This window comes from Saccopteryx bilineata, chromosome 4 (assembly GCF_036850765.1).
Source record: "Saccopteryx bilineata isolate mSacBil1 chromosome 4, mSacBil1_pri_phased_curated, whole genome shotgun sequence".
In the NCBI taxonomy this organism is placed as follows: Eukaryota; Metazoa; Chordata; class Mammalia; order Chiroptera; family Emballonuridae; genus Saccopteryx; species Saccopteryx bilineata.
This window is the reverse complement of record NC_089493.1, coordinates 138356690-138382778: the sequence shown is the minus strand read 5'-3', so window position 1 is coordinate 138382778 and position 26089 is coordinate 138356690. Positions and strand designations below refer to the sequence as shown.

At 36.8% G+C, this 26089-nt stretch overlaps 1 protein-coding gene and 1 non-coding gene across 3 annotated transcripts in view; one reads left to right on the top strand and one right to left on the bottom strand.

The window, feature by feature from the left end:
• HECW1 (HECT, C2 and WW domain containing E3 ubiquitin protein ligase 1) overlaps positions 1–26089 on the top strand; it is a 592171-nt gene that overhangs the window by 347017 nt on the left and 219065 nt on the right. For both annotated transcript variants that reach the window (XM_066272070.1, XM_066272071.1), the window contains one exon: positions 6539–6708. In XM_066272070.1, the coding sequence (XP_066128167.1) occupies positions 6539–6708 (170 nt within the window). The remainder of the gene's footprint in view (positions 1–6538; positions 6709–26089) is intronic.
• LOC136336956 (U6 spliceosomal RNA) lies at positions 123–229 on the bottom strand. Its single transcript, XR_010731689.1, has one exon. It is a non-coding gene; the product is annotated as a U6 spliceosomal RNA (small nuclear RNA).

Genomic DNA, 26089 nt, shown 5'->3' with positions numbered 1-26089 from the left:
GTTGGAGCTTCTACTTGTAGTTTTGATTTATTTTGTTCTTTGTATCTGGTCAAATAATCATATTGAGTATTTTATGCAGTAGGCATTTTTTTGCAATGAATTTCCTCAGCTTTTGTATGTCTAAAAATATGGAATGTTTCATGAATTTTTGTGTCATCCTTGCACTGGAGCTATGCTAATCTTCTCTTTATCATTCTAATTTCAGTATATGTGCTGCTGAAGTTAGCACAAAGTTAGTTTTCAAACAACTTAGAATTTATTTTTGTTTGTGGTGTAAGAAGGTGGTCTAATTTTATTTTTTACACCTATCTGTACAATTTCCCCAGCACCATTTATTGAATAAACTGTGTTTACCCCGTTTTATGTTCTTGCCTTCTTTATTAAATATTTATTGTAAAGGTCTGGGTTTATCTGAGCTCTATATTCTGTTCCATTGAAATATGTCTGTTTTTATCCCAGTATATTGTTTTGATGGCTATGGCCTTGTAATATAGTATTGATTGATATCAGATTGTGTGATTTCTTCAAACTTATTCTTCTTTGTCAAGATCACTGTTGATATTTTGGGTATTTTGTCGTTCCATATAAATTTTTGAATTATTTCTAGTTCTGTGAAATATGCCATTGGTATCTCGATCAAACTTGCATTGAATCTATAGTTTGGTTGGGTAGTATGGACATTTTAATTGTGTTAATTTTTCCTATTCATAAACATAGTATATATTTTCACTTATTTGTACCTTCAGTATCTTTTTTCAGTGTCTTATAATTTTCTGAGTACAGGTCTTTTACATCCTTGGTTAAATTTATTCCTACGTATTTTATTCTTTTTGAAGCAATTTTGGATAAGATTGTTTTCTTAGTTTCCCCTTCTGACAGTTCATTTCTGGTGCATAAAATTGTAACTGCTTTCTAAATATTTATGTTATATCCTGCTATTTTACTGAATTCATATATCAGTTTCAGTTGTTGTTCTGGTGGAATCTTTTGGGTTCTCTATAAACAATATCATGATATCTGTATATAAGGACAGTTTCACTTCTTTCCAATTTGGATACCTTTTATTTATTCTTCTTTTCTGATTGCTGTAACTAGAACTTTTAGTAGAATGTTGAATAGAAATGGTGAAATCTGACATCCTAGTCTTATTTTCAATCTTAAAGGAAATACTTATAGTTTTTGCCCATTGAGTATGATATTGGTTGTGGGCTTGTCATATGCGGCCTTTATTACATTGAGGTATGTTTTCTCTATTCCCACTTTGTGGAGAATTTTATCATACATGGGTGCTGGATTTTATTAACACTTTTTCTGCATCTATTGATATGATCGTGTAGTTTTTACCTTTCATTTGTTTATGTGGTAATTACCACATAAATTGACTTGCAGGTAGTGTACCAACCTTATATACCTGGATAAATTTCATTTGATCATGATGTTTAATGTTTTAAGGTATTTCTGTATTCTGTTTGCTAATATTTTGTTGAGGATATTAGCATATAAATTCATTAGGGATATTTGCCTATAATTTTATTTTTTGTACTGTATTTATCTGAGAGGGGATAGGTATTGGGGGCTGCGTAAAAAAGTGAAGAAATTAAGCAAAGCAAAAAAATATAGACATAGACAACAAGAGAGATTACAGGAGGGAGAGAAACTAAAGGGAGGTGGAAGAAGATAGAGGAGCAATAAATAGATGGTGATGGAGGGAGATTTGACTTGGGGTGGTGAACAAACAATGCAATATACAGGTGATGTATTAGATAATTGTACACCTAAAACTTGTATTAATTTTTAAACCAATGTCACCCCAATAAATTCAATTTATAAAAATACATAGACCAACAACGAAAACCATTGGATTTGTATGAAGCTACAATAGACCCTGATAGTCAAAGCAATTCTGAGGAGGGGAAAAAAAGCTGGAGAGATCACACTCCCTGATTTTAAGTTATACTACAAAGTGACAGTAATCAAAAAGCATGCTTTTGGAAGAAAAACAGACACACAGACCAATGAAGCAAAATTAGAAGTTTAGAAATAAATTCACACATATATGGGCAAATAATTTCAACAAAAAACCAAAAATATACATTGGAAAAAGAATAAATGGTGCTGGAAAAATTAAAAAGCCACATACTAAAGAATAAAGCTAGACTGCTTTTCTTCCCCATATATAAAATTTAACTCAAAATGGATTAAAGACATAATTGTAAGACCTGAAACAATAAATTTCATAGAAGAAAACATAGGTACTAAAATTATGGACCTTGTTCTTAGAGAGAGTTATATGAATTTGACCCCAAAGGCAAGAAAAATAAAAGCAAAAATAAATGAATGGGACTATATCAAATTAAAAAGCCTCTGCACAACAAAAGAAACTGACAACAAAACAAAAAGGCAGCCAACAAAATAGAAGATATTTCTAAACAACAGCACTGACAAGTGCTTAATATCCAAAATATATAAAAAAACTCATAAAACTGAACACCACAGAAATAATCTAATTAAAAAATGAGCAGAGAACTTGAACAAATTCTTCTCCCTAAAAGACATACAAATGACCAAGAGATATATAAAAAGATGATCAATTTCACTAACTCTAAGGGAAATGCAAATCAAAACTACAATGAGATGCTACCTCATACTTGTTAGAATGGGTATTATCAACAATACAATTAATATAAAGTGTTAGAGAGGTTGTGGGAAAAAAGGGAATCTTCATTCACTGCTGGTGAAATGTAAACTAGTATAACCGCAATGAAAAACAGTATGAAAGTTCCTCAAAAAACTAAGAGTAGAGTTACCATATGACCCAGCTACCCCTCTTCTGGGTATCTACTTGAAATTTTTGAAAACATTTATGACAGAGATATATACACCCTTATGTGTATTGCAACATTATTCATGGTGGCCAAGACATGGAAACAACTGAATTGTCCCTCAATAGATGATTGGATAAAGAAAATGTGGTACAATGGAGTACTACTCAGCCATAATAAAAGATGTAATACTGCTATTTACAACAACATGGATGTATCTTGGGAATATCATGCTAAGCAAAATATCAGACAGAAAAACCCAAGAACCATATGATTTCACTCAAAAGTGTGATATAAAACCAAAAGCAATAAATGAACAAATAAGACAAACAAACAAAAACTCATATACACAGAAAACAGTATGGTGGTTACCAAAGGGAAAGGGGGAGGGGTGGAAAGATAGTGAAGGGTAGTGGGGGGTCAAATATATGGTGAGAGGTGATCTGACTTTGTATAGTAGGCACAAAATGCAATATACATATCATGTATTATAGAATCCTACACGTGAAATAATATAATTTTATTACCCAATGTCACCCCAATAAATTTAATTTTTAAAAAGGCAAGAAAAAAATTTGGGGGCCCTGGCCGATTGGCTCAGTAGTAGAGTGTCAGCCCGGCTTGTGGAAGTCCCAGGTTTGATTCTGGGTCAGGGCACACAGGAGAAGCAATCATTTGCTTCTCCACCCCTCCCCCTTCTCTCTCTCTCTCTCTCTCTCTCTCTCTCTCTCTCTCTCTCTCTCTCTTCCTCCTCTCCTGCAGCCCTGGCTCAATTGAAGTGAGTTGGCCCTGGGTATTGAGGATGACTCCATGGCCTTGCTTTAGGCTCTCAGTTGCAGAGCAATGGAGCAGCAGCCCCAGATGGGCACAGCATTGCCCTGTAGGAAGCTTGCTGGGTGGATCCTGGTTGAGGCACATGTGGGAGTCTGTCTCTGCCTCCCCACCTCTCACTTAATAATAAAAATATTTTTTAAGCTTATTCAGAGAGAAATAAAATAATGAAGGTAAAAAATTCAGTGATCATTAAACAAAAGTCATATATACTTCAGAATTTAACCTATGCTAAAATTGGCATTTTTATTTAATGGCCATATAACATATTGGTTAACTGCACAGACTTGGGAATCAAAGAGACAGGTTCCAATTTCATTTCTGATATTGGCCAGGTCTGACAACCTTATCAAGTCACTTAACTCATAAACCTCCATTTTCTCTTCCTCAAATTAGTAATATAATACCTGCCTTATATTACTTATAATTACTTATAGAGTTTATGGTTAAAATTAAATGAGATAATGTATTGTAATGTCATAGAATAGGTCCCAGAATTTAGTGACTATTCAATACATGGTAGGCAGTAGTGGTGGACCTGATAGAGGTTATGGTAGTTATATTATTTATGATGAATAGATCTGTAATATCTGTCACATTTTGGGACAGGGGTCGCAACACCCCCCAAGATTTGATGATTTAATGATTTGATATCATCATTTATTGCATTGATTTATTTCATTGAAAGGATACAAAGCAAAATAACCAAAGAGAAACAGTGCCTGTGGTGAAATCTGGAGGAAATCAGTGGCAAGTTTCCGTGTATTCTCTCCCAGTGCAGTGACACAAAATGCACTTAATTTCTCCAGCAACAAGTTGTGGCAATACATATAAAATGTTGTTCACCGGGTAATCTTATTACAGACTCAGTGCCAAGGTTTTTATTGGGGTCTGGTCACATAGGCACCTCTGCTTAGCACATACCAAAATTCTAGCCTTCCAGAAGGACAAGAGGTGTTTAGCATAAAACATATATTTCACACACACCGTTTAGGCACAATGAGCCACTCTTATCAGTTCTGAGGTTTGAGAACCCTCCAGAGATCCAAATTCCCAAATACTAGCTAAGAGCCAAACTTCTAAATAGGCCTTTCTAAAGAAAAAAGTCCCAGGCTGCTATGTTCTCTCTTTTCTGCACATATTTCTTTGGTTTAGTCTGCATTTTGCAAATTTCTGTGATGATTTTTGTACTCTCCTTTTTTCACCTCACGATAATCTATGAAAGATTATGAAATATATGAAAGATTATTTTTATTATGAAAATAACTGAATCAACTCAAAATAACTAAGTGAATTTATATGAAACATCTGTACTTTTTCATCAATAACAAAGGTTTGGGGGAAGGGAGTAAAAAGAGACAGCTATACAGTGACAGAAAATTATTTGACTTTAGGTGATAGATATACAACATAATCAACATTCAAATGCTATAAAAATGTTTATCTGAAATCTATGTATTCTTATTAATCAATGTCACCCTGTTAAATTTCATTTTCTAAATAAAATTTTAAAAAATTACTCAAACTCCTCACAACTTACACTATAATTGGAAATCAATCCAATGTGTACCTTTACCTCAGTTTCTTTCAATTATTTATGGATAGGAATCATTTTGAGGTGAAGATACTTCAATAATAGAAATTTTATGTTTTTGATATTATAAATTTATTTCCAATAAATATAAAATGATTTTAAATTATTACAGAATAATTATAATTACAAACCATTATTACAAATGATTTTGTTCTCTCCCTCCTCCTCTCTCTCTCTCTCTCTCTCTCTCTAGCATGAAATTGTAAAGATCAGACAATTTCTTTAAATGGAACAGTTCAGTTTTCAAAGCCTTGTCTTCCCTGTCAGCATGGTTATTCAAAATTCTCTTTACTGATATGCACTTGTTTCCATAGAGACCATGGTTTCTGTTTTTCATTCTTCCACTATCTGTGCTTTGTGCTCTTTTAGCCCTCTTCTTTTTCTTTATTTTTTCTCGTTTTCTATTATTTAATGAAGACCATATTGAAGACCATATTTATTGTTTGACTACAACCTTGTTTTTTTATATCTCCGCTTAGCAGAATTTTCACCTATACCCATCATATTTTCAGAGTTGCTCAGTGTCCACCCAAGATGGACTTCAGACCCTCATCCAACCCCATTACCTTAGCCTGTCCAAAGACTACTTAAGTGCAGCCCAGTAAGTGCCAATGGTCCTGTCTTTAAAAAGCATAGTGAGGCCCTGGCCGGTTGGTTCAGTGGTAGAGCATCGGCCTGGCGTGCAGAAGTCCCGGGTTCGATTCCCAGCCAGGGCACACAGGAGAAGCACCCATCTGCTTCTCCACCCCTCTCCCTCTCCTTCCTCTCTGTCTCTCTCTTCCCCTCCCACAGCCGAGGCTCCATTGGAGCAAAGATGGCCCGGGCGCTGGGGATGGCTCCTTGGCCTCTGCCCCAGGTGCTAGATTGGCTCTGGTTGCAACAGAGCGATGCCCCGGAGGGGCAGAGCATCGCCCCCTGGTGGGCAGAGCGTCACCCCTGGTGGGCGTGCCAGGTGGATCCCGGTCGGGCGCATGCGAGAGTCTGTCTGACTGTCTCTCCCCGTTTCCAGCTTCAAAAAAAAAAAAAAAGAAAGGAAAAGAAAAGCATAGTGACCACAATGCCAGTTATATTATATAGATTTATTATAAGAATTTCTCACCAAAGTTATTTAATACATGCCAGTAAATGTTTCACATACTGGGTTCTTTAGACATATCAGCCCATATTTGTAATGAGGTGGGAATAGTCTAAAGAATAAAGGATTTTTTAATATTTTAGGTACATATTTCTCCTTATAAAAGGCCTGATATGATCTTCAACCTTACTAAGCACAATATTATTTATTTTATAGATTTCCAGGCCATGGGGTTGAAGAAAGGGATGTTTTTCAACCCAGATCCTTACTTGAAGATTTCCATTCAGCCTGGGAAGCACAGCATCTTCCCTGCCCTCCCTCATCATGGACAGGAGAGAAGATCTAAGATCATAGACAACACCGTGAACCCCATCTGGCAGGCTGAGGTGAGTGCCATGGGCCCTGGAAAGCAGCCTAAGTGACTAAATGAAATGACTGAACATGAAACATCTCCTTTTCTGTTTCCTCCTTTCTCAGAGTCCCAAACTCTGCTGCTAAATTTATGGCTCTCTTGGTCTTTAAAGAGAGCCATATTCTCTATGGGTGGCAACCTTCAGGCTTCTTGATATAGTCCTTCAGGGCAGTACCAGGAAACTATTCATTGCAGCTACACTCAGTAGCTGAATAGTATTCTCTTAATTTTATTCTAAACCTGCATCTGAAAGCAGAACAGCTTCTCCCTCTGCCTTTGTGTAGGAGTAAGAAGAGAAGTGTTTTGATCTGAAAATTCTCATACTCATTATGCATGTGGTCCTTAAGCAAGTATGCCAAATTTTAAATGTGTCTCTCTGAACTACTGCCAGAGATGCTAAACCTGTCAGGTTCTTAGACAAGTAAATCAATAAGCTTAGAATAACCCTGTCATTACATATTATTTGACTTAAATAGACAGGAAGCTTAATTGTTCATTCCATCTTCCTGGTTTTGCACAGTACTAGGCAACTTGCTAGAGTATTGAATAGTTTGCTTTATCAAATAAAGACCCTTCTCCACTCCTAAATGTGTCTCCTCCACAACCAAGAGCTAGAATGCTTCTCAAGGAAGCCACATGTCAGTCTCAGCCTCACAGTGAATAAGTCCTGTTCTTGAAAACTAGCAAGAAAGTTGTCATAACATATTTGGCTGCTTAGTTGATTTGCTTTAGCTTGAAGGTATAACCCGCAAACTGTGAGGGTCAGGGAGAAGGGAGGCTTAGGATATGAGCATGGTAACAGTCTAATGTAGTAAACATGCTGCTTTGTAGTCATGCAAACCTTGGCTCAGATCCCAGATTGGCCAATTACTAGTTGTGTAACTTTGAGAAGTCAGATGTCTTGACTCTGAGCCTCAGGTTTTCTTCATTAGGCTGTTACTGATGGAAACGTACTACTTCTACTGAAGACATTTGCTTTGGATAGGATTCCTCCCTTTCTTCTTCAAAGCATATCATCTGATATAGAACCTTCAAGTATCCTTAATTAAATATTTGGAATCAACAGTTTTTTATTGTCTCAAATTATACTCTACTTCCTAGGTTTTATTAACCCTGACCCAGAAGAAGCAATATTAGAGCTTTTAAGTGTATATAAGGGAAATGCAGTTATACTTAAATTTCCTACTATAGCCAAACAACACTGCCTGCTCCAACAAAGGTCAAAATTATGACAAGTGCTGGTGCAAAAGGTGAGGTTTATTTAGGTGCTTAACCTGGGAGAATGGTGAACTCCTGTCTCAAAGACCATTTATTGCCTTCCACTTTAAAGCCCATGGTTCTTATAAGGATCAGGAGGGGAGGGTTGTGGGGTTTTTTTTTTCATATCCCATTATCTTGCTAGGTTTGGGAGGCCTGGGGCACTATCTATTCATCTTTCTAGCTTTTGAAGGTTTGGACCTTTTCCATTCATGTTTCTAGCTTTTGTAACACTTACTGTCAGGATATCCCCCTGCAGTCATCTTGGTCAATGGGGGAAACTTCCTTGTCTGTCTTGGTTATCAATGGATTCTAAAGCACAGATAATACCATTAGCATGAAATAGTAAACCATAAATTATTTGTACCTTCAGTCCTGGCTATTCTCACCAATTATTTCTGTACTACTCACTGCATAATTGAGGATAATACAAGATGGCACCGGAATTTATAGTACATGAAATAAAAAGGCTTCTCTCTTATGAAGAATTTTTTAGAGCAACTTGTTCTAAGGTAGTTAGTCAAAAAGTTATTTTGTCTCAGAAAACAATTGTAAAATTCTGTACCATCAGAATGTTTTTACCTCCTCTATTCTATCCAGATTGCTATGGTTAAAGTTGGTGTTCTAAATAAGTTTCATCACATGACTTCCTGATCTGGTTCAGATTTCTCAAGTTAAACAGAGAGAACTGGCTAAGCTATGATTTTAACCAAGGTTTGTGTGATTGCAAAGCTATTATTTCAGCTACTAAATTATGGTACAGTGCCCAGTGTCCAAATGTGGAAGTTGTGACTCCTGTGCAGAGTGCTCAGTGATTTCTGTGACCTGGCATTGCTCTCCACTTGTGTCAGTTGGGGACGCATTTGGTTCTGCCATAGAGGAATCCTGGCCAACTGTGATGTTTCTCACAAACAAGAAATTCAGAAGGGGTTGGGTCAAGCAATGGAGCTGCTGAGTGCAGCCACCAAGGACCCATGCTCTCTGAGTCTTCCTAATACACAGTAACAGATGGCTGTCATCTTTCTGCCATAATGCCTCAAACCTAAGTTCCAGGCATTAAGAAAACAAAATCTAAAAAAGCCTTCTGCCTGTAAGGTTTTGCATTTTTATTCTATAAAAGCCTTTCCTAGCAAAAGTCCTATTACCTGTCATAGGACCTCACCTGGATGGGAAAGCCTAGTGTTCCACTTCCCTAACTCTGTGGTAAGGAGGACAGGGAAGAAGGTGGTTGGATATGGACACTGAGTAAACCAGGTCACAGTGTCTGTAATTTACTTCAGCTTCCCAGCCTAGATCCTTCCACCCAAGATTCTATGCTTAAGGCCACTCCTGGTAGCTGCTGTCCCCCAGTACCCCTCGTGCTTTCACACAGCTGAATAAATTGTGTCTTTGTTTATATCTGCTAACATGTATATCCCCTACTAATCCAACTAACAACTCCCACTCATACACCAAGCCTCAGCGAGAATAATCCCTCCCATGTAAAACACTCCTTGGCACTCTCCACCCCAGGCCTCGAAGAAAAGTATTTCTTCCTTGGTGCTCCTTGAACAGACCTCCACCATAGAGTTACCAAGTTGTATTTTATTTACACATCTGTCTTTCCCATGAAGCTTTGAGCTCCTCAAGGAAATGAGTCACACCTAATTTATCTTGTTACCTGCAATTCCTGGAATCTGCTAATAACATGTTAAGTGGGGCTGATACAGGGCTTACTGTGTCAAGCAGTGTATTAAATACTTTATATAATTAATTCCTTTGGCCCTGGCTGGTTGGCTCAGTAGTAGAGCATCAACCCAGCATGTGGATGTTTCAGATTTGATTCCCTGTCAGGGTTTATAGAAGAAGCAAAGATCTGCTTCTCCACCTCTCCCCCTCCTTTCTCCATCCCTCCCTCTCCCTCTTTCTCTCCTCCTCCCACAACCATGGCTCAATTGTTCAAGCAACTTGGCCCCAGGCACTGAGGATGGCTCCATGGCCTCACCTCAGGTGCTAAAATAGCTCAGTTGCCAAGCAATGGTGCAGCCACCCCAGATGGGCAGAGCATCTCCTGGTAGAAAGGTTGCCAGGTGGATTCTGGTCAGAGTGCATGTGGGAGTCTTTCTGCTCCCTGCCTCTCATTTAATAAATAATAATAATAATAATAATAATAATAATAATAAATTTATTTAATCATCATAGAAAACCTTCTATTATTATCCCCATTTTATAGATGAGGAAACTCAAGGCACTGAGAAGTTCAGTGAATTTCCAAAGATCATACAGCTAGTAAATGGCAGAACCAAAATTCAAAGTAGGTATTAGCCTTCTTAGCCTGATATTGATCAGTTTTGTTTGTCAGTGATTATGAACAAATTCTAGAGAGAATATCCATAGATTGTATCAGGTGTTCAAAGAGATCATTATACATCTACCCCTTTGATAGGAAAAAAGTTGAATCTATACCATTGAGTGATAAAGCCAATCAAAGAGCTTAAACATTTGTTTGTTTTTTTGGTTTCTTTGTTTTTTTTCTTTTTTACAGCCAATCATATGCACCTATGTAGGATAAGTTTAAAGGATAGTTGAAAAAAATTTAAATTTTATTTAGAAAATTAAATTTAAGTGGGTTACATTGATCTATAAGAGTACATAAGTCTCAGGTGAACATTTCTATAGCTTTTGAACTGTTGATTATATTGTGTACTCATTACCCAAAATTAAATTATTTTCCATCATGGTATATTTGTCCCTTTTTACTTCCCTCCACACAACTCCCTCTCCCACATCCCCCTCCCCCTTGTAACCATTTCACCTTTATCTATATCCATGAGTCTCAGTTTTATATCCCACCTATGTGTGAAATTACATAATTCATAACTTTTTCTTATCTTCTTATTTCATTCAGTGTAAGGTTCTCAAAGTCCATTCATGTTGTTGTAAATGACAATATGTCATCATTTCTTATGGCTGAGTAGCATTCCAATGTATATATGTACCATATCGTCTTTATCCAGTCCTCTACTGAAGGATACTTTGGTTGTTTCCATGTCTTGGTCACTGTGAATAATGCCACAATGAACATGGGAATTCATGTGTCTTTCATACCAATGTTTTTTAATTATAGGTGTAGATATCCAGTACAGGGATTTCTGGGTCATATAGTAGCTCTATTCTTAGTTTTTTGAGGTACCACCATACTTTCTTCCATAATGGTTGTACTAATTTGCATTCCAACCAGCAGTGAATGAGAGTTCCTTTTCCTGCACAACATCTGCAACACTTGTTATTACGTGTCTTGTTTATTATAGCCAATTTAACAGGTGTTAGGTGGTATCTCATTGTAACTTTTTTATATAAATAAATTTTCATTAATGTTAATGGGGTGACATCAATAAATAAGGGTACATATATTCAAAGAAAACATGTCCAGGTTATCTTGTCAATCAATTAAGTTGCATACCCATCACCCAAAGTCAGATTGTCCTCCGTCACCCTCTATCTAGTTTTCTTTGTGCCCCTACCTCTCCCCCTCCCCCTTTCCCTCTCCATCCATCCCTGCACACACACGCCCCACCCCAGGTAACCACCACAATCTTGTCCATGTCTCTTAGTCTCGTTTTTATGTCCAAACAATGTATGGAATCATGTAGTTCTTGTTTTTTCTGATTAACTTATTTCATCAGTATAATGTTATTAAGATCCCACCATTTTGCTGTAAATGATCCTATGTCATCATTTCTTATGTCTGAGTAGTATTCCATAGTGTATATGTGCCACATCTTCTTTATCCAGTCTTCTATTGAAGGGCTTTTTGGTTGTTTCCATGTCTTGGCCAATGTGAACAATGCTGCAATGAACATGGGACTGCATGTGTCTTTACGTATCAATGTTTCTGAATTTTGGGGGTATATATCCAGTAGAGAACTTGCTTGGTCATAAGTTAGTTCTATTTTCAGTTTTTTGAGGAACCACCATACTTTCTTCCATAATGGTTGTACTATTTTACATTCCCACCAACACTGAATGAGGGTTCCTTTTTCTCCACAGCCCCTCCAACATTTGCTATTACCTGTCTTGTTGATGATAGATAATCTAACAGGTGTGAGGTGGTATCTCATTGTAGTTTTAATTGGCATTTCTCTAGTAACTAATGAAGATGAGCATCTTTTCATATATCTGTTGGCCATTTGTATATCTTCCTGGGAGAAGTGTCTGTTCATGTCCTCTTCCCATTTTTTTTTATTGGATTGTTCACTTGTTTGTTGTTGAGTTTTATGAGTTCTTTATATATTTTAAATATTAGGCCCTTATCTGAGCTGTTGTTTGAAAATATCATTTCCCATTTAGATGGCTGTCTGTTTATTGTGTTGTCTGTTTCTCTTGCTGAGCAAAAACTTTTTAGTCTGATGTAGTCCCATTCATTTATCTTTGCCTTCACTTCTCTTGCCTTTGGAGTCAAATTCATAAAATGCTCTTTAAAACCCAGGTCCATGAGTTTAGTACTTATGTCTTCTTCTATGTACTTTATTGTTTCAGGTCTTATATTTAGGTCTTTGATCCATTTTGAATTAATTTTTGTACAAGGGGACAAGCTGTAGTTGAGTTTCATTCTTCTGCATGTGGCTTTCCAGTTTTCCCAGCACCATTTGTTGAAGAGGCTTTCTTTTCTCCATTGTGTGTTGTTGGCCCCTCTATCAAAAATTATTTGACCATATATATGTGGCTTTATTTCTGGAATTTCTATTCTGTCCCATTGGTCTGAGTGTCTATTTTTCTGCTAATACAATGCTGTTTTAATTGTCGTGACCCTATAATATAATTTGAAGTCAGGTATTGTAATGCCCCCAGCTTCATTCTTTTTCCTTAGGATTGCTTTGGCTATTCAAGGTTTTTTATAGTTCCATGTAAATCTGATGATTTTTTGTTCCTCCATTTCTTTAAAAAATATCATCATAATTGCATTAAATTTAAAAATTGCTTTGGGTAATGTGGCCATTTTGATTATATTTATTCTTCCTATCCAAGAACAAGGAATATTTTTCCAACTCATTGTATCTTTTTTGATTTCCCTTAACAATGCTGTATAGTTTTTGTTATATAGGTCCTTTACATTCTTTGTTATGTTTATTCCTAGGTATTTTTTTTTGTTGCAATTGTGAAGGGGATTATTTTTTTGAATTTGTTTTCTAATATTTCATTGATGGCATATAGAAAGACTATGGACTTTTGTATGTTAATTTTGTATCCTGAGACCTTACTGTATTGGTTTATTGTTTCTAGTAATTTTTTTGTGGAGTCTTTGGGGTTTTCGATGTATAGGATCATATCATCTGCAAAAAGTGATACCTTTACTTCTTCTTTTCCGATATGGATGCCTTTTATTTCTTTCTCTTGTCTGATTGCTCTGGCCAGAACTTCTAGCACCATGATAAATGAGAGTGGAGAGAGTGGACAACCCTGTCTTGTTTCTGATTTAACGTGAAAGTCCTCAGTTTTATACCATTTAATATGATGTTGGCTGATGGTTTATCATACATGGCCTTTATCATGTTGAAATATTTTCCTTCTATATCCATTTTGTTGAGTGTCTTAAACATAAAGTTGTGTTGTATTTTATCAAATGCCTTTTCTGCATCTATTGATAAGATCATGTGGTTTTTGTTCTTTGTTTATGTTGATACGGTGTATTATGTTAACTGTTTTTCATATGTTGAACCAAACTTGAGATTCTGGGATGAATCCCACTTGATCATGATGTATTATTTTTTTAATATGTTGTTATATTTGATTTGCCAGTATTTTGTTTAGTATTTTAACATCTGTATTCATTAGAGATATTGATCTGTAGTTTTCTTTTTCTGTGCCGTTCTTGCCTGGTTTCGGTTTGAGGGTTATGTTGGCCTCATAAAATGTGTTTGGAAGTGTTGCTTCTTCTTCAATTTTTTGGAAGACTTTCAGTAGAATAAGAACCAAGTCTTCTTTGAATGTTTGAGAGAATTTATTATTATAACCGTCTGGGCCCGGACTTTTATTTTTGGGGATGTTTTTAATATTTTTTTCTTCCTTCCTGCTAATTGGTCTGTTTAGACTTTCTGCTTCTTCATGACTCACTCTAGGAAGGTTTTATAGTTCTGAGAATTTATCCATTTCTTCTAGATTGTTGAATTTGGTGGCATATAGTTTTTTGTAGTATTCTAGAATAATTCTGTGTATATCTATGATGTCTGTGGTATTTCTCCTCTTTCATTTTGGATTTTGTTTATAATACTCCTTTCTCTTTTTTCCTTGGTGAGTCTTGCCAAGGGTTTGTCAATTTTGTTGATCTTTTCAAAGAACCAGCTCCTTGTTCTATTAATTTTTTCTATAGTTTTTCTGTTCTCTATTTCCTTTATTTCTGCTCTGATTTTTATTATCTCCTTTCTTCAGCTGGTTTGGGTTGTCTTTTTCTAGTTCCTTAAGGTGTGAAGTTAAGTGATTCACTTGGGTTCTCTCTTGTTTGTTCATATATGCCTGAAGTGATATGAACTTCCCTTTTATCACTGCTTTTGCTGCATCCCATAGATTCTGATATGTCGTATTGTCATTTTCATTACTCTGTATATATCTTTTGATCTCTGCACTTATTTCTTATTTGACCCATTCATTTTTTAAAGTTATGTTGTTTAGTTTCCACATTTTTGTGGGATTTTTTTTATAAATTTTTATTTTAATGGGGTGACATCAATAAATCAGGGTACATACATTCAAAAAAACCTTTCCAGGTTATTTTGTCATTTAGTTCTGTTGCATACCCATCACCCGAAGAGAGATCGTCCTCCGCCACCCTCCATCCAGTTCTCTCTGTACCCCTCCCCCTCTCCCTCTCCCTCCTTCCCTCCCCCCACCCCCCATAACCACCACACTCCCATCTATGCCTCTTAGTCTCGCTTCTATGTCCCACCAATGTATGGAATCCTGCAGTTCCTGTTTTTTTCTGATTCGCCCATTTCACCCCACACAATGCTACCAAGACTCCACCATTCCGCTGCAAGTGATCTGATGTCATCATTTCTCCTAGCTGAATAGTATACCATGGTGTATATATGCCCCGTCTTCTTCATCCAGTCCTCTATTTTTTTTTACAGTGATTAAAAGCCTTTAATCCAACTCTTGGCCAATACAGCAAGAATCCCTAAAAGAGTAGTGTCCTTAACATGTTCACCAAGTCCAAGTTGGCCCCATCACCATGCCAAATCCCTGAAAAATGCAACCCAACCACAGTTCAGTCTGTTAGGAGCTGTCACAGGGAGCAGGAGTCCAGGAAAGTTCCCCACAGGATAAGTCCACATGTCAATGGAATTGTTGTCACCATTCTATATTTTGCAGCTCAATGTTTTCGCTCTTTTTTACAGTTGAATTCTAGTTTCAAGGCTTTGTAATCAGAAAATATGCTTGGTACAACTTCGATTTTTCTGAATTTGCTGATGTTGTTTTTGTGGCCCAACATATGGTCAATTCTTGAGAATGATCCATGTACACTGGAGAAAAATGTATACTCAGTCACTTTGGGATGAAATGTCCTGTAGATGTCTATCATATCCAGGTGCTCTAGTGTTTGGTTAAGGCCACTATATCTTTGTTGGTTCTCTCTTTGGATTACCGATCTAAAGACATCAGCGGTGTATTGAGGTCCCAAGTATGATTGTATTTTTGTCAGTTTTTGTTTTAAGGTCAATAATTAGCTGTCTTATATATTTTGGTGCTCCTTGGTTTGGTGCATATATATTAAGAATTCTTATGTCTTCTTGATTCAGTGTCCCATTAGCCATTATGAAATGGCCATTTTTGTCTCTGAGTACTTTTGGTGTCTTGTAGTCAGCATTATCAGATATGAGTATTGCTACACCTGCTTTTTTTGGGATGTTACTTCATTGGAGTATTGTTCTCCAGCCTTTCACTTTGAATTTGTTTTTATCCGTGTTACTTAGATGAGTTTCCTGTAGGCAGCATACAGTTGGATTTTCTTTTTTAATCCATTCTGCTACTCTGTGCCTTTTTATTGGTGAGTTTAATCCGCTTACATTTAGTGTAATTATTGACACTTGTGAGTTCCCTATTGCCATTTTATAGATTGCTTTCTGTTAGTTTTGTGTTTTGATCATTCTCTTTCATTTTTTTATCTTTTGTTTTTATTCAGTTGTGTTCCATACATCTTTCCTCTGTTGCTATCTTTTTTATCTCATGTACTTTTGTTTTGGTTTTTTCAATGGTGGTTACCTTTAAGTAATGAAAAGGGTTCCTACCCTGTTCATTGTAGCGCACTATTTTATGAGTACTTTTGCACTACATCGTCTTTTGCTACTGTTAGTCTCCATCCTCTCACCCCCTTTCTTTTTGTTGTTGTCACAGTTCAAATTTGGTTTTATTGTGTTCTTCTTGGAGCTTTTACTTGTGGTTTTGTTTTGTTTTGTTTTGTTCTTTGTATCTGACTGGAGAACCCCCTTTAGTAATTCCTGGAGTGGGGGTTTTCTGATGATCAATTGCCTCATCTTTTCTGTATCTGTGAATATTTTTATTTCTCCTTCATATTTGAAGGATAGCTTTGATGGGTATAGTATTCGTGGCTGAAAGTTTCTCTCTTTCAGGACTTTAAATATTGGGGTCCACTCTCTTCTAGCTTGTAGAGTTTCTGCTGAGAAATGTGATGATAATCTAATGGGCCTTCCTTTATATGTTGTATTCTTCTTTTCTCTGGCTGCCTTGAGAATTTTTTCTTTGCTGTTGGTTTGTGCCAATTTCATTATGATATGCCTTGGAGTAGGTTTGTTGGGGTTAAGAAAACTCGGAGTTCTGTTTGCTTCATGAATTTGAGGCTTTAGTTCTTTCCACAGGCTTGGGAAGTTCTCATCTATTATTTGTTTGAGTATGTTCTCCATTCCATTTTCTCTCTCTTCTTTCTCTGATATACCTATTATTCTTATGTTATTCTTTTTGATAAAGTAGATCATTCTTGTAGGGCTATCCCATTGTTTTTAAATTTTGAGTCTCTTTCTTCTTCTCTCTGTTGTGCCTCAAGTTGCTTGTCTTCTATTTCACTAATCGTACCTTCTATCTGGCCTGTTCTATTAGCTAAGCTTGTTACCTCATTTTTCTGCTCGTGAATTGAGTTTTTCATCCTGATTTGTTTTTATAGTTTCAATTTCTTTGGAAATATATTCTTTGTGTTCATTGAGTTGTTTTCTGAGCTCCCTAAATTGCCTTTCTGTGTTTTCTTGTATGTCTCAGAGGATTTTTAAGATATCTATCTTAAATTCTCTGTCATTTAGCTCCAAGGTTTCCAATATATTAAATTTTTTCTCCATAGGTTTTTCTCATCTAGCTGTGTTACCTCTCTTTCTTTTGTATCCATGATATTTGATTTTCTCTTCCTTAATGGCATATGAGGGTGGTTTTTTTGATAGTATTAATGAGATTTAATAAAGAATAAAAAGTTTAAAAAAATTGAAAAGAGTTGTTTTTTAAAAAAAATTAATAATGAAATAAAGAAAAATAAAATAAAAATTAAAAAAAAGAAATTATTCCCCCCCTCCTTTTTTCCTCTCCTCTCCTCTCCCCTCTTTCTTGAAAAAATTTATGGTGGACTGTTGATTATATTGTACTAAATAGAACAAACAATATCTGTAATGGAGGGCCTGAATTGGGAAAAAGTAATAAAGGGGCAAAAAGAAAAGAAAAGAAAGGTGGTATGGACCCACAAAAAGCAAATAAGGAAAAAATTTGGGTCAAGAATAAAATGATTTACTTTTAGGTTTTGTTTGACTAAGAGTTATGATGAGAGGAATAAGAGGGAAACAGGAAAATGGGGGGACAAATAAAAAAATTACTATTGTATTTAGTGGAACAAGAACTAGAAAAAATGGAGAGCCAGGGATGTGAGCACTGCTAGTGAGTTAAAAAGGTGAAGTAAAAACCCCCCAAAATGCCACAAACATAAGTTTGAGTTTCAGATAAGATAATTTGTTCATTATTGAGGTTTTAATGAGAGGAGACATAAAGGAGAAAGGAAGAAACTATTATAGAGGGAGAAAAGAAAGAGAGAGAGGGAGAAAAAAAAGAGAACGACTAAAAGAAGAAAAAAGAGGAGAGAGAGAGAGAGAGTTAAGGATTTTGGAGTGCAACCCTCATAGAGAGAAAGGAAGAGGAAAGAAAAGATAATGGGAGATGTTACACTTATGGGTACTGTAGTTCAAGGAGAGCAGAGAGTAAGACTGGCAGAGAGTTAAACAACCAAATTGGAGGAGGAAAAAACAATATCAAGAATGAAGATAAGAGAAACCAATGAACAAATATAATAAAATGGGATAGGTTGTAAAGTCTGCAGATTATTCTTGATTTTGAGATGTTATCTTCTTGCTTTTTCTTTTCTCTCCCTCTTCCTTGTTGATGACTCTGTACCCCAGGTCCTGCCCCTTTGGCACGCTCAGGTAGAGGTTTTCAGTTGATAAGTCTCTATGGCGATGTCATGTACTGTGCTTCAGTCTCATTGGCAGTCGAGGCTCATTAGCATTTATAGGCTCTGCCAGTGAGAGAGTCCGTGTTCCTGGAGCCTTTCTCCTAGTCTTTCCTTCCTCAATTAGTAGCCTGAGAATCCAGCTATGGGGTTGCTGCTGCCTCTGCCTGGATAGTAAGAGGCTCAAAGAGCTGGCAACTCCCCATCCTATTCCCACTCAGCACAGGGCTCTGGGTAAGGCTCAGTCAGTCAGAGCTGCTAGGATAATCAGGCAAGGCTTCTGCCCACTCAAAGACCTCTGGCTCTGCCACTCTGTCCCATAACGGGCAGGTGCCCACTCCCGGGGTGCTTGGAGGAAACACTCACTCACTATCTGCGTGCGCAGACCAGGATATCAGGCCAGTAGTCTCACACTCTGAGTGAAACCCCCACCCGCACGGAAAAGTTCCAGCGTTGGAATTGGCTCTCACTCCTTCCCCGTGTGCGGCTTTTTCAAAGTGCTAGGGCTGCCCGAGATTCTGCCTTTGGCCCACACAAAGGCCCGTGACTCTGCTCTTCTGTGGGATAACAAGGGCGCGCACTGCAGAGGCACTCAGAGGAATCTCTCACTCACTATCTGCGCGCGCAGACCAGGATATCAGGCCGGCCGCCTCACCCTCTGAGTGAAACCACCACCCGCACTGAAAAGTTCCAGCGTTGGAATTGGCTCTAGCTCCCTCCCCGTGCATGGCTTTTTCAGGGCACTGGTGCAGCCCGGAGATTCTGCTTTTGGCCCACACAAAGGCCTCTGACTCTGCCTCTCTGTGGGATAACACAGGTGCCCACTCCCGGGGCTTTGGAAGAAATCTCTCGCCCACTATCTGCGCGTGCCGACCCAGAGATTGGGGAAAATGGCTGCCCCACTTGTCTTTCTTTGTCTGGGTTTGGCGCAAGTGTTAGCTTGTAATGCCTGGGTTGCCACAGTAACAGTTTTTTCTCGGCTTGGCTCTCCATGCCACAGCCTGGTTCAGCTGTTTGTGTCGCAGCCTGGATCTGTTCACCCCCTTTGCCCACCTTAGTTTCTATATTCTCAGTTCCCAGTGAAATCCGCACTGTTTAGGTTAGTGAGGAAGGCGGAGCATTTCTTACTCCCTATTTCCTTCGGGGTTTGATTATATATTTAGCCAATTTTTCGCTCGACCATACCTTCGGGTGTATTGCGAAACATCTGGAGGCTCCAAGGATAGGTTTTTCTGTTTCTGGTTGAAGATCTTGTTGAGTTTTGGGGGAGATTTATTGGAATCGCTTCCTACTGCGCCATTACTCTGATGCCCTCTTCCTCTGAGTACTTTTTCTGTCTTCTAGTCAGCATTATGAGATACGAGTATTGCTATGCCTGCTTTTTTGGGGATGTTATTTGCTTGGAGTATTGTTTTCCAGCCTTTCACTTTGAATTTGTTTTTATCCTTGTTGCTTAGATGTGTTTCTTATAGGCAGCATAGAGTTGGATTTTCTTTTTTAATCCATTCTGCTACTCTGTGTCTTTTTATTGGTGAGTTTAATCCATTTACATTTAATGTAATTATTGACACTTGTGGGTTCCCTATTGCCATTTTATAAATTGCTTTCTGTTAGTTTTGTATCTTGTTTGAGTCTTCTCTTTTGTTTTTCTATCCTTTGTTTTTGTTTGTTTTTATTCCATACTTCTTTCCTCTGTTGCTACCTTTTTTAAGTCATGTGCTTCTGTGGTGGTTTTTTTCAAGGGTGATTACCATTAAGTAATGAAAAGGGTACCTACCATATTCATTGTAGTAACCTATCTTAAGAGTGTTTCTGCACTTCATCATCCTTTGCTACTGTTAATCTGTGTCCTCTCCCCTTTTTTTTAGTTTTGTTGTCACAGTTTAAATTTGGTTGTATTTTGTTCTTGGTGGAGCTTTTACTTGTGGTTTTGTTTTGTTATGTTCTTTGAATCTGGTTGGAAAACCCCCTTTAGTATTTCGTGAAGTGGGGGTTTTCTGATGATAAATTCCCTCATCTTTTCTATATTTGTGAATGTTTTTATTTCTCCTTCGTATTTGAAGGATAACTTTGATGGGTATAGTATTCTCAGCTGAAAGTTCCTCTCTTTCAGGGCTTTACATATTGGGGTCCACTCTCTTCTGGCTTGTAGAGTTTCTGCTGAGAAATCTGATGATAATCTAATATACCTTCTTTTATATATTGTATTCTTCTTTTCCCTGGCTGCCTTGAGAATATTTTCTTTGTCGTTGGTTTGTGCCATTTTCATTATGATGTGCCTTGGAGTAGTTTTGTTGTGGTTAAGAAAACTTGGTGTTCTGTTTGCTTCTTGAATTTGAGGCTTTAGTTCTTTCCACAGGCTTGGGAAGTTCTCGTCTATTATTTGTTTGAACATATTCTCCATTCCATTTTCTCTCTCTTCTCCCTCTGATATACCTATTATTCTTATGTTATTCATTTTGGTGGAGTCAGACATTCCTGTAGGGCTTTCTCTTTTTTTTTTTTTTAATTTTTGAGTCTCTCTCTTCTTCGCTCTATTGCGCCTCAAGTTGCTTGTCTTCTATGTCACTAATCCTACCTTCTATCTGGCCTATTCTATTAGCTAAGTTTGTTACCTCGTTTTTCAGTTCATGAATTGAGTTTTTCACCTCTGTTTGATTCGTTTTTATAGTTTCAATTTCCTTGGAAATATATTCTTTGTGTTCATTGAGTTGTTTTCTGAGCTCCCTAAATTGCCTTTCTGTGTTTTCTTGTATATCTTTGAGGATTTTTAGGATTTTTATTTTAAATTCTCTGTCATTTAGCTCCAAGGTTTCCAATATATTAAATTTTTTCTCCATAGATTTTTCACATCTATCTGCTACTTCTCTATCTTTTGTATCCATGATATTTGATTTCCTTTTTCTTAATGGCATCTGAGGGTGGTCTTGTTGATAGCACTTCACCGTCCTTGTGTGGAACTCCCAGACACTCCAAGGATAGATTTTTCTGTCTCTGGTTGATGAACTTGTTGAAATTTTGGGAAGTTTGTCGGTCGCTCTCCTCACCGCGCCATTTCTCTGACGTCACTCTCATTATAATTTTGATTTGCATTTCTCCCAAGCTAGTGAGAATGAATATCTTTCCACATATCTGTTGGCCGTTTGTATGTCCTTTGGGACATAAAAGATCCTCTCCCCATTTTTTAATTGAATTGTTTGCTTGTTTGTTGCTGAGCTTGGTGAAATATTTATATATATTGTATATTAACCTTTAACTGAGCTGTTTACAAGTATCATCTCCCATTTAGTTGACCGCCTTATTTTTTTGTTATCAGTTTCTTTTGCTGTGCAGAAGCTTTTTACTTTGATATAGTTCATTCATTTATTTTTGCCTTTACTTCCTTTGCCTTTGCGGTCAAATTCATAAATTGTTCTCCACAGCCAAAGTCAATGAATTTAGTGCCTGTGTTTTCTTCTGTGTAACTTATTTTTTCAGATCTAATCTTTAGGTCTTTGATCTATCTTGAATTGATTTTTGTGAAGGGGTACAGACTGTAGTCAAGTTTCATTATTTTGTGTGTGGTTTTCCAACTTTCCCAAGCACCATTTATTAAAGAGTCTTTTTTTACTCCATTGTGTGTTTTTGGCTCCTTTGTCGAAGATTATTTGTCTGTATATATGTGGTTTTATTTCTGGGTTCTTGATTCTGTTCCATTTGTTTATATGTCTGCTTTCTGCCAATAACATGTTGTTTTGATTACTGCAGCTCTATATTATAATTTGAACTTAGGTACTGTGATACCGCAAGCTTCATTCTTTTTTTCATGACTGCTTTGGCTATTTGGGGTTTTTTATGGTTTTATAAAAACCTGGTAATTTTCTGTTGTTTTTTTTAAATGACATTGAAATTTTGGGGCATTGCATTAAATTTGTATATTACATCTGGTAATATGACCATTTTAACTATGCTGATTCATCCAATCCCTGATAATGGAATATTTTTCCATTTTATTGTGTCTTTTACAATTTCTATCAAAAATATTTTGTTGTTTTCAGTATATAGGTCCTTCACACATTTGTTAAGTTTATTTCCAGGTCCCTTATTTATTTATTTATTATTTATTTATTTATTTTTGCTATTGTAAAAGGAATTGTTTTTTGTGTTTACTTTGTGAAATTTTATTGTTAGCATATACAAAAACAGTAGACTTTTGTATATTGGTTTTGTATCCTGTGACTTTACTGTATTGGTTTATTATTTCATAATTGATTTTGGTGCAGTCTTTGGTGTTTTCTATATACAGGATCATGTCATCTGTAAAAAGTGATACATTATTCTTTTCTTTACCAATATGGATGCCTTTTGCTTCTTTCTCTTGCCTGATAACTCTGGCTAAATATTCCAGAGCTATGTTAGATAAAAGTGAAGAGAGTAGACAGCCTGGTCTTGTTCCCGATTTTAGAAGAAAAACCTTCATTTTTTCACCATTTAGTATATAAAATGTGTTAGGGAGTTTTGCTTTTTTTTTTTTTTTTTTTTTTGAAAGACTGAGAATGATGAGGACTAAATCTGATTCTTTCCTCTATCTAGCTTGTTCTAGTAGTTGAACTTGCTACCTCTGTAGCAATTTATGTATTGAGTTCTTAATCTCTGTTTTTAAAGTTTCAATCTCCTTGGTGAGGTATTCATTTTGTTCATTAATTTGTTTCCTGAACTCATTAAGTTCCCTATAGTTGTCTTCTTGCATCTCATTGAGTATTTTTAGAACTTCAGTTTTGAATTCTCTATCATTTTAACTTCAAAGCTTCCATGTGATTGAAATTTTCTTCTGGAGATTTTTCATTTTCTTTCTAAAATGCATCTTTGTTTTGTGTAGCCATGGTATTTGATTTCTTCTTTTTTCATGGCATTTGAGAGTGGTATTGTTAAGAACCCTTACAAAAAATATATAAAAATTGAAAAAATTTAAAAATACAATAAAAATATAAAAGTTAAAAAATATATAAAAGTTATGACAAGTAAAGTAGAATAACCACAGGAAAATAATCAAAAGCAACCCAAAAACCCAAGAATGAAACACTAACAAAAAAATAATAAAAAATATAAAAATTTAAAATAGAAAATTTATAATTGTAAAAGAGAAAAAAAGGAATAAGAAGAAAAAAAGGAAAAATAAATTGTGGTTTTGAGAAGTTTCTTCCAGTAGATGTCTCTGTATTACAACTTTTAGCTCTGTGAAGTTCCTAGTCTGTCTGCTGAGATGTTGCTGTAGCAATGATGTAGGTGGTGCCATAGTCCCATTGGTAGGTGGGGCCTGTTGTGAGGGCTTTCCAGCTTTGGTTTTACTGCTTCAGCTTTCAGGTTTATGGTTCTAACAATGGCTATCTCAGGCTTCCCCTGCATTCCTTCTCATATCTCAACAGACCTGGGGACCTCTGTTTTTCAAGGGAGCAAGTGGCTCTGGAAAGCTAGCTATGGTTTGTCTCAGCCATTCTCAGTTCCAGGAGATGAGGAAGGCAGGATCTGGAAGGCAGGTGGTTGCCTTTTAGCTCTCTCTGTCTCCGCCAAGTGCTGGCTGCAGGAAGATTGTAGAAACACTAGCTGTGACCCTGCACTCTGGCCACTTTGTTTTATCTCTCCTTTTGCCCCATGTCACACCTCTCCTCCTGGCAGAAGAAGACACAGTCACTCCAAGTTTCCCTCTCAGTACCATTCAAACAAAATCCTGACAATCCGAGTTTCCCTCCCTCCATAGTCCAGCAGAGAAAAAAAAAACCTCAGTCCCTCCAGTTTTGTCTCCTCTCCTCTCCAAAGCTCACTACAATTGCATTTTATCTTCTGCCCCCCCTTTTACCCTGTCCCACCTTAATTCATTTGGTGTATGAATTTTTCAGGCATGCCTGCAGGCCCAGCTGGAGCTCCTTCACTGCATTATACTTATTCAATCTGTTAAAATTTCAAGAGGAGAGATTAGGAGTATCTTTCATGCCACCATTACTCTGACATCATCTCCAATTTCTTTCAATAAATCTTTGTAGTCTTCAATATATAGCTTCTTCACACCCTTTGTTAAGTTTATTTCTAGGTATTTTATATTTTTACTTTAATTGTAAATGAATTTGCTTTTTTGAGTTTATTTTTTCAACTTTCATTGTTGGTGTATACAAAAGCTGCCAGGGGTCCCCAATCTTTTTACACAGGGGGCCAGTTCACTGTCCCTCAGATTGTTGGAGGGCGATCACATACAGTGCTCCTCTCACTGACCACCAATGAAAGAGGTGCCCCTTCTGGAAGTGCAGCGAGGGGCCGGATGAATGGCCTCAGGGGGCTGCATGCAGCCCAAGGGCTGTAGTTTGGGGATGCCTGTTGTACATTGATTTTGTATTTGGTGACCTTATTGGTTTTTTGTTTCTTAAACATTTTTGGTGGAGTTTTTAGGCTTTTCTATATATAAGATCATATCATTTTATACCTTTACTCTTTCTTTCCTTATATAGATGCCTTTTATTTTTTCTCTTGTCTGATCACTCTAGCTAAAACTTCCAGAGCTATGTTGAATAAGAGTGGGAAGAGTAAGCAGCCTTGTCTTGTTCCACATTTTAGAGGAAAAGCCTTCATTTTTCACCATTTTGTATGCTATTGGTTAATGGCTTGTCATATATGGCCATTATTATATTGAGGCACTTTCTATTCTGATTTTATTGAGTGCTTTCAACAAAAATGGGTGTTTCATCTTATTAAATGCCTTTTTAATCTATTAATAGGATTATTTAATTTTTGTTCTTTGTTTTCTTGATGTGATTGGTGTATTACATTGATCAATTTCCATATGTTGTACCATCCTTGTACTTCTGGAATGAATTCCACTCAATCATGATGTACTATTTTTTTCATGTATTTCATTCAGTTTGCTAATATTCTGTTTGTTTGTTTGTTTTTTACAGATACAGAGAGAGAATCAGAGAGAGGGATAGACAGGAACAGACAGACAAGAATGGAGAGATGAGAAGCATGAATCGTTACTTTTCTGTTGCGCATTGTGACACATTAGTTGTTCATTGATTGCTTTCTTATATGTGCCTTGACTCAGGCCTTCAGCAGACTGAGTAACCCCTTACTCGAGCCAGCGACCTTGGGTCCAAGCTAGTGAGCTTTTGCTCAAACCAGATGAGCCCACACTCAAGCTGGCAACCTCAGAGTCTCAAACCTAGGTCCTCGGAATCCCAGTCCGACACTCTATCCACTGCACCACCGCCTGGTCAAGCAATTTGCTAATATTTTGATTAGGATTTTTTCCTCTGTATTCATTGGAGATATTGGTCTGTAATTTTCTTTTTTGTGTGTGTTGTCCTTGGTTTTTGATATCGTGGTTATGTTGGCCTCCAAAAATGTGTTAGAGCAGGGTTCGGGAACCTATGGCTCGCTAGCCAGATGTGGCTCTTTTGATGGCTGCATCTGGCTCCAGACAAATCTTTAATAAAAAAAATAAGGTTAAAAATATAAAACATTCTCATGTATTACAATCCATTCATTTCCTACCACTCATGTTCATGGTTGTGGGTGGCTGGAGCCAATCACAGCTGTCCTCTGGGACAACACCAAATTTTTATTGGATAATGTGTAACATACACAGGTCATTGTGAGG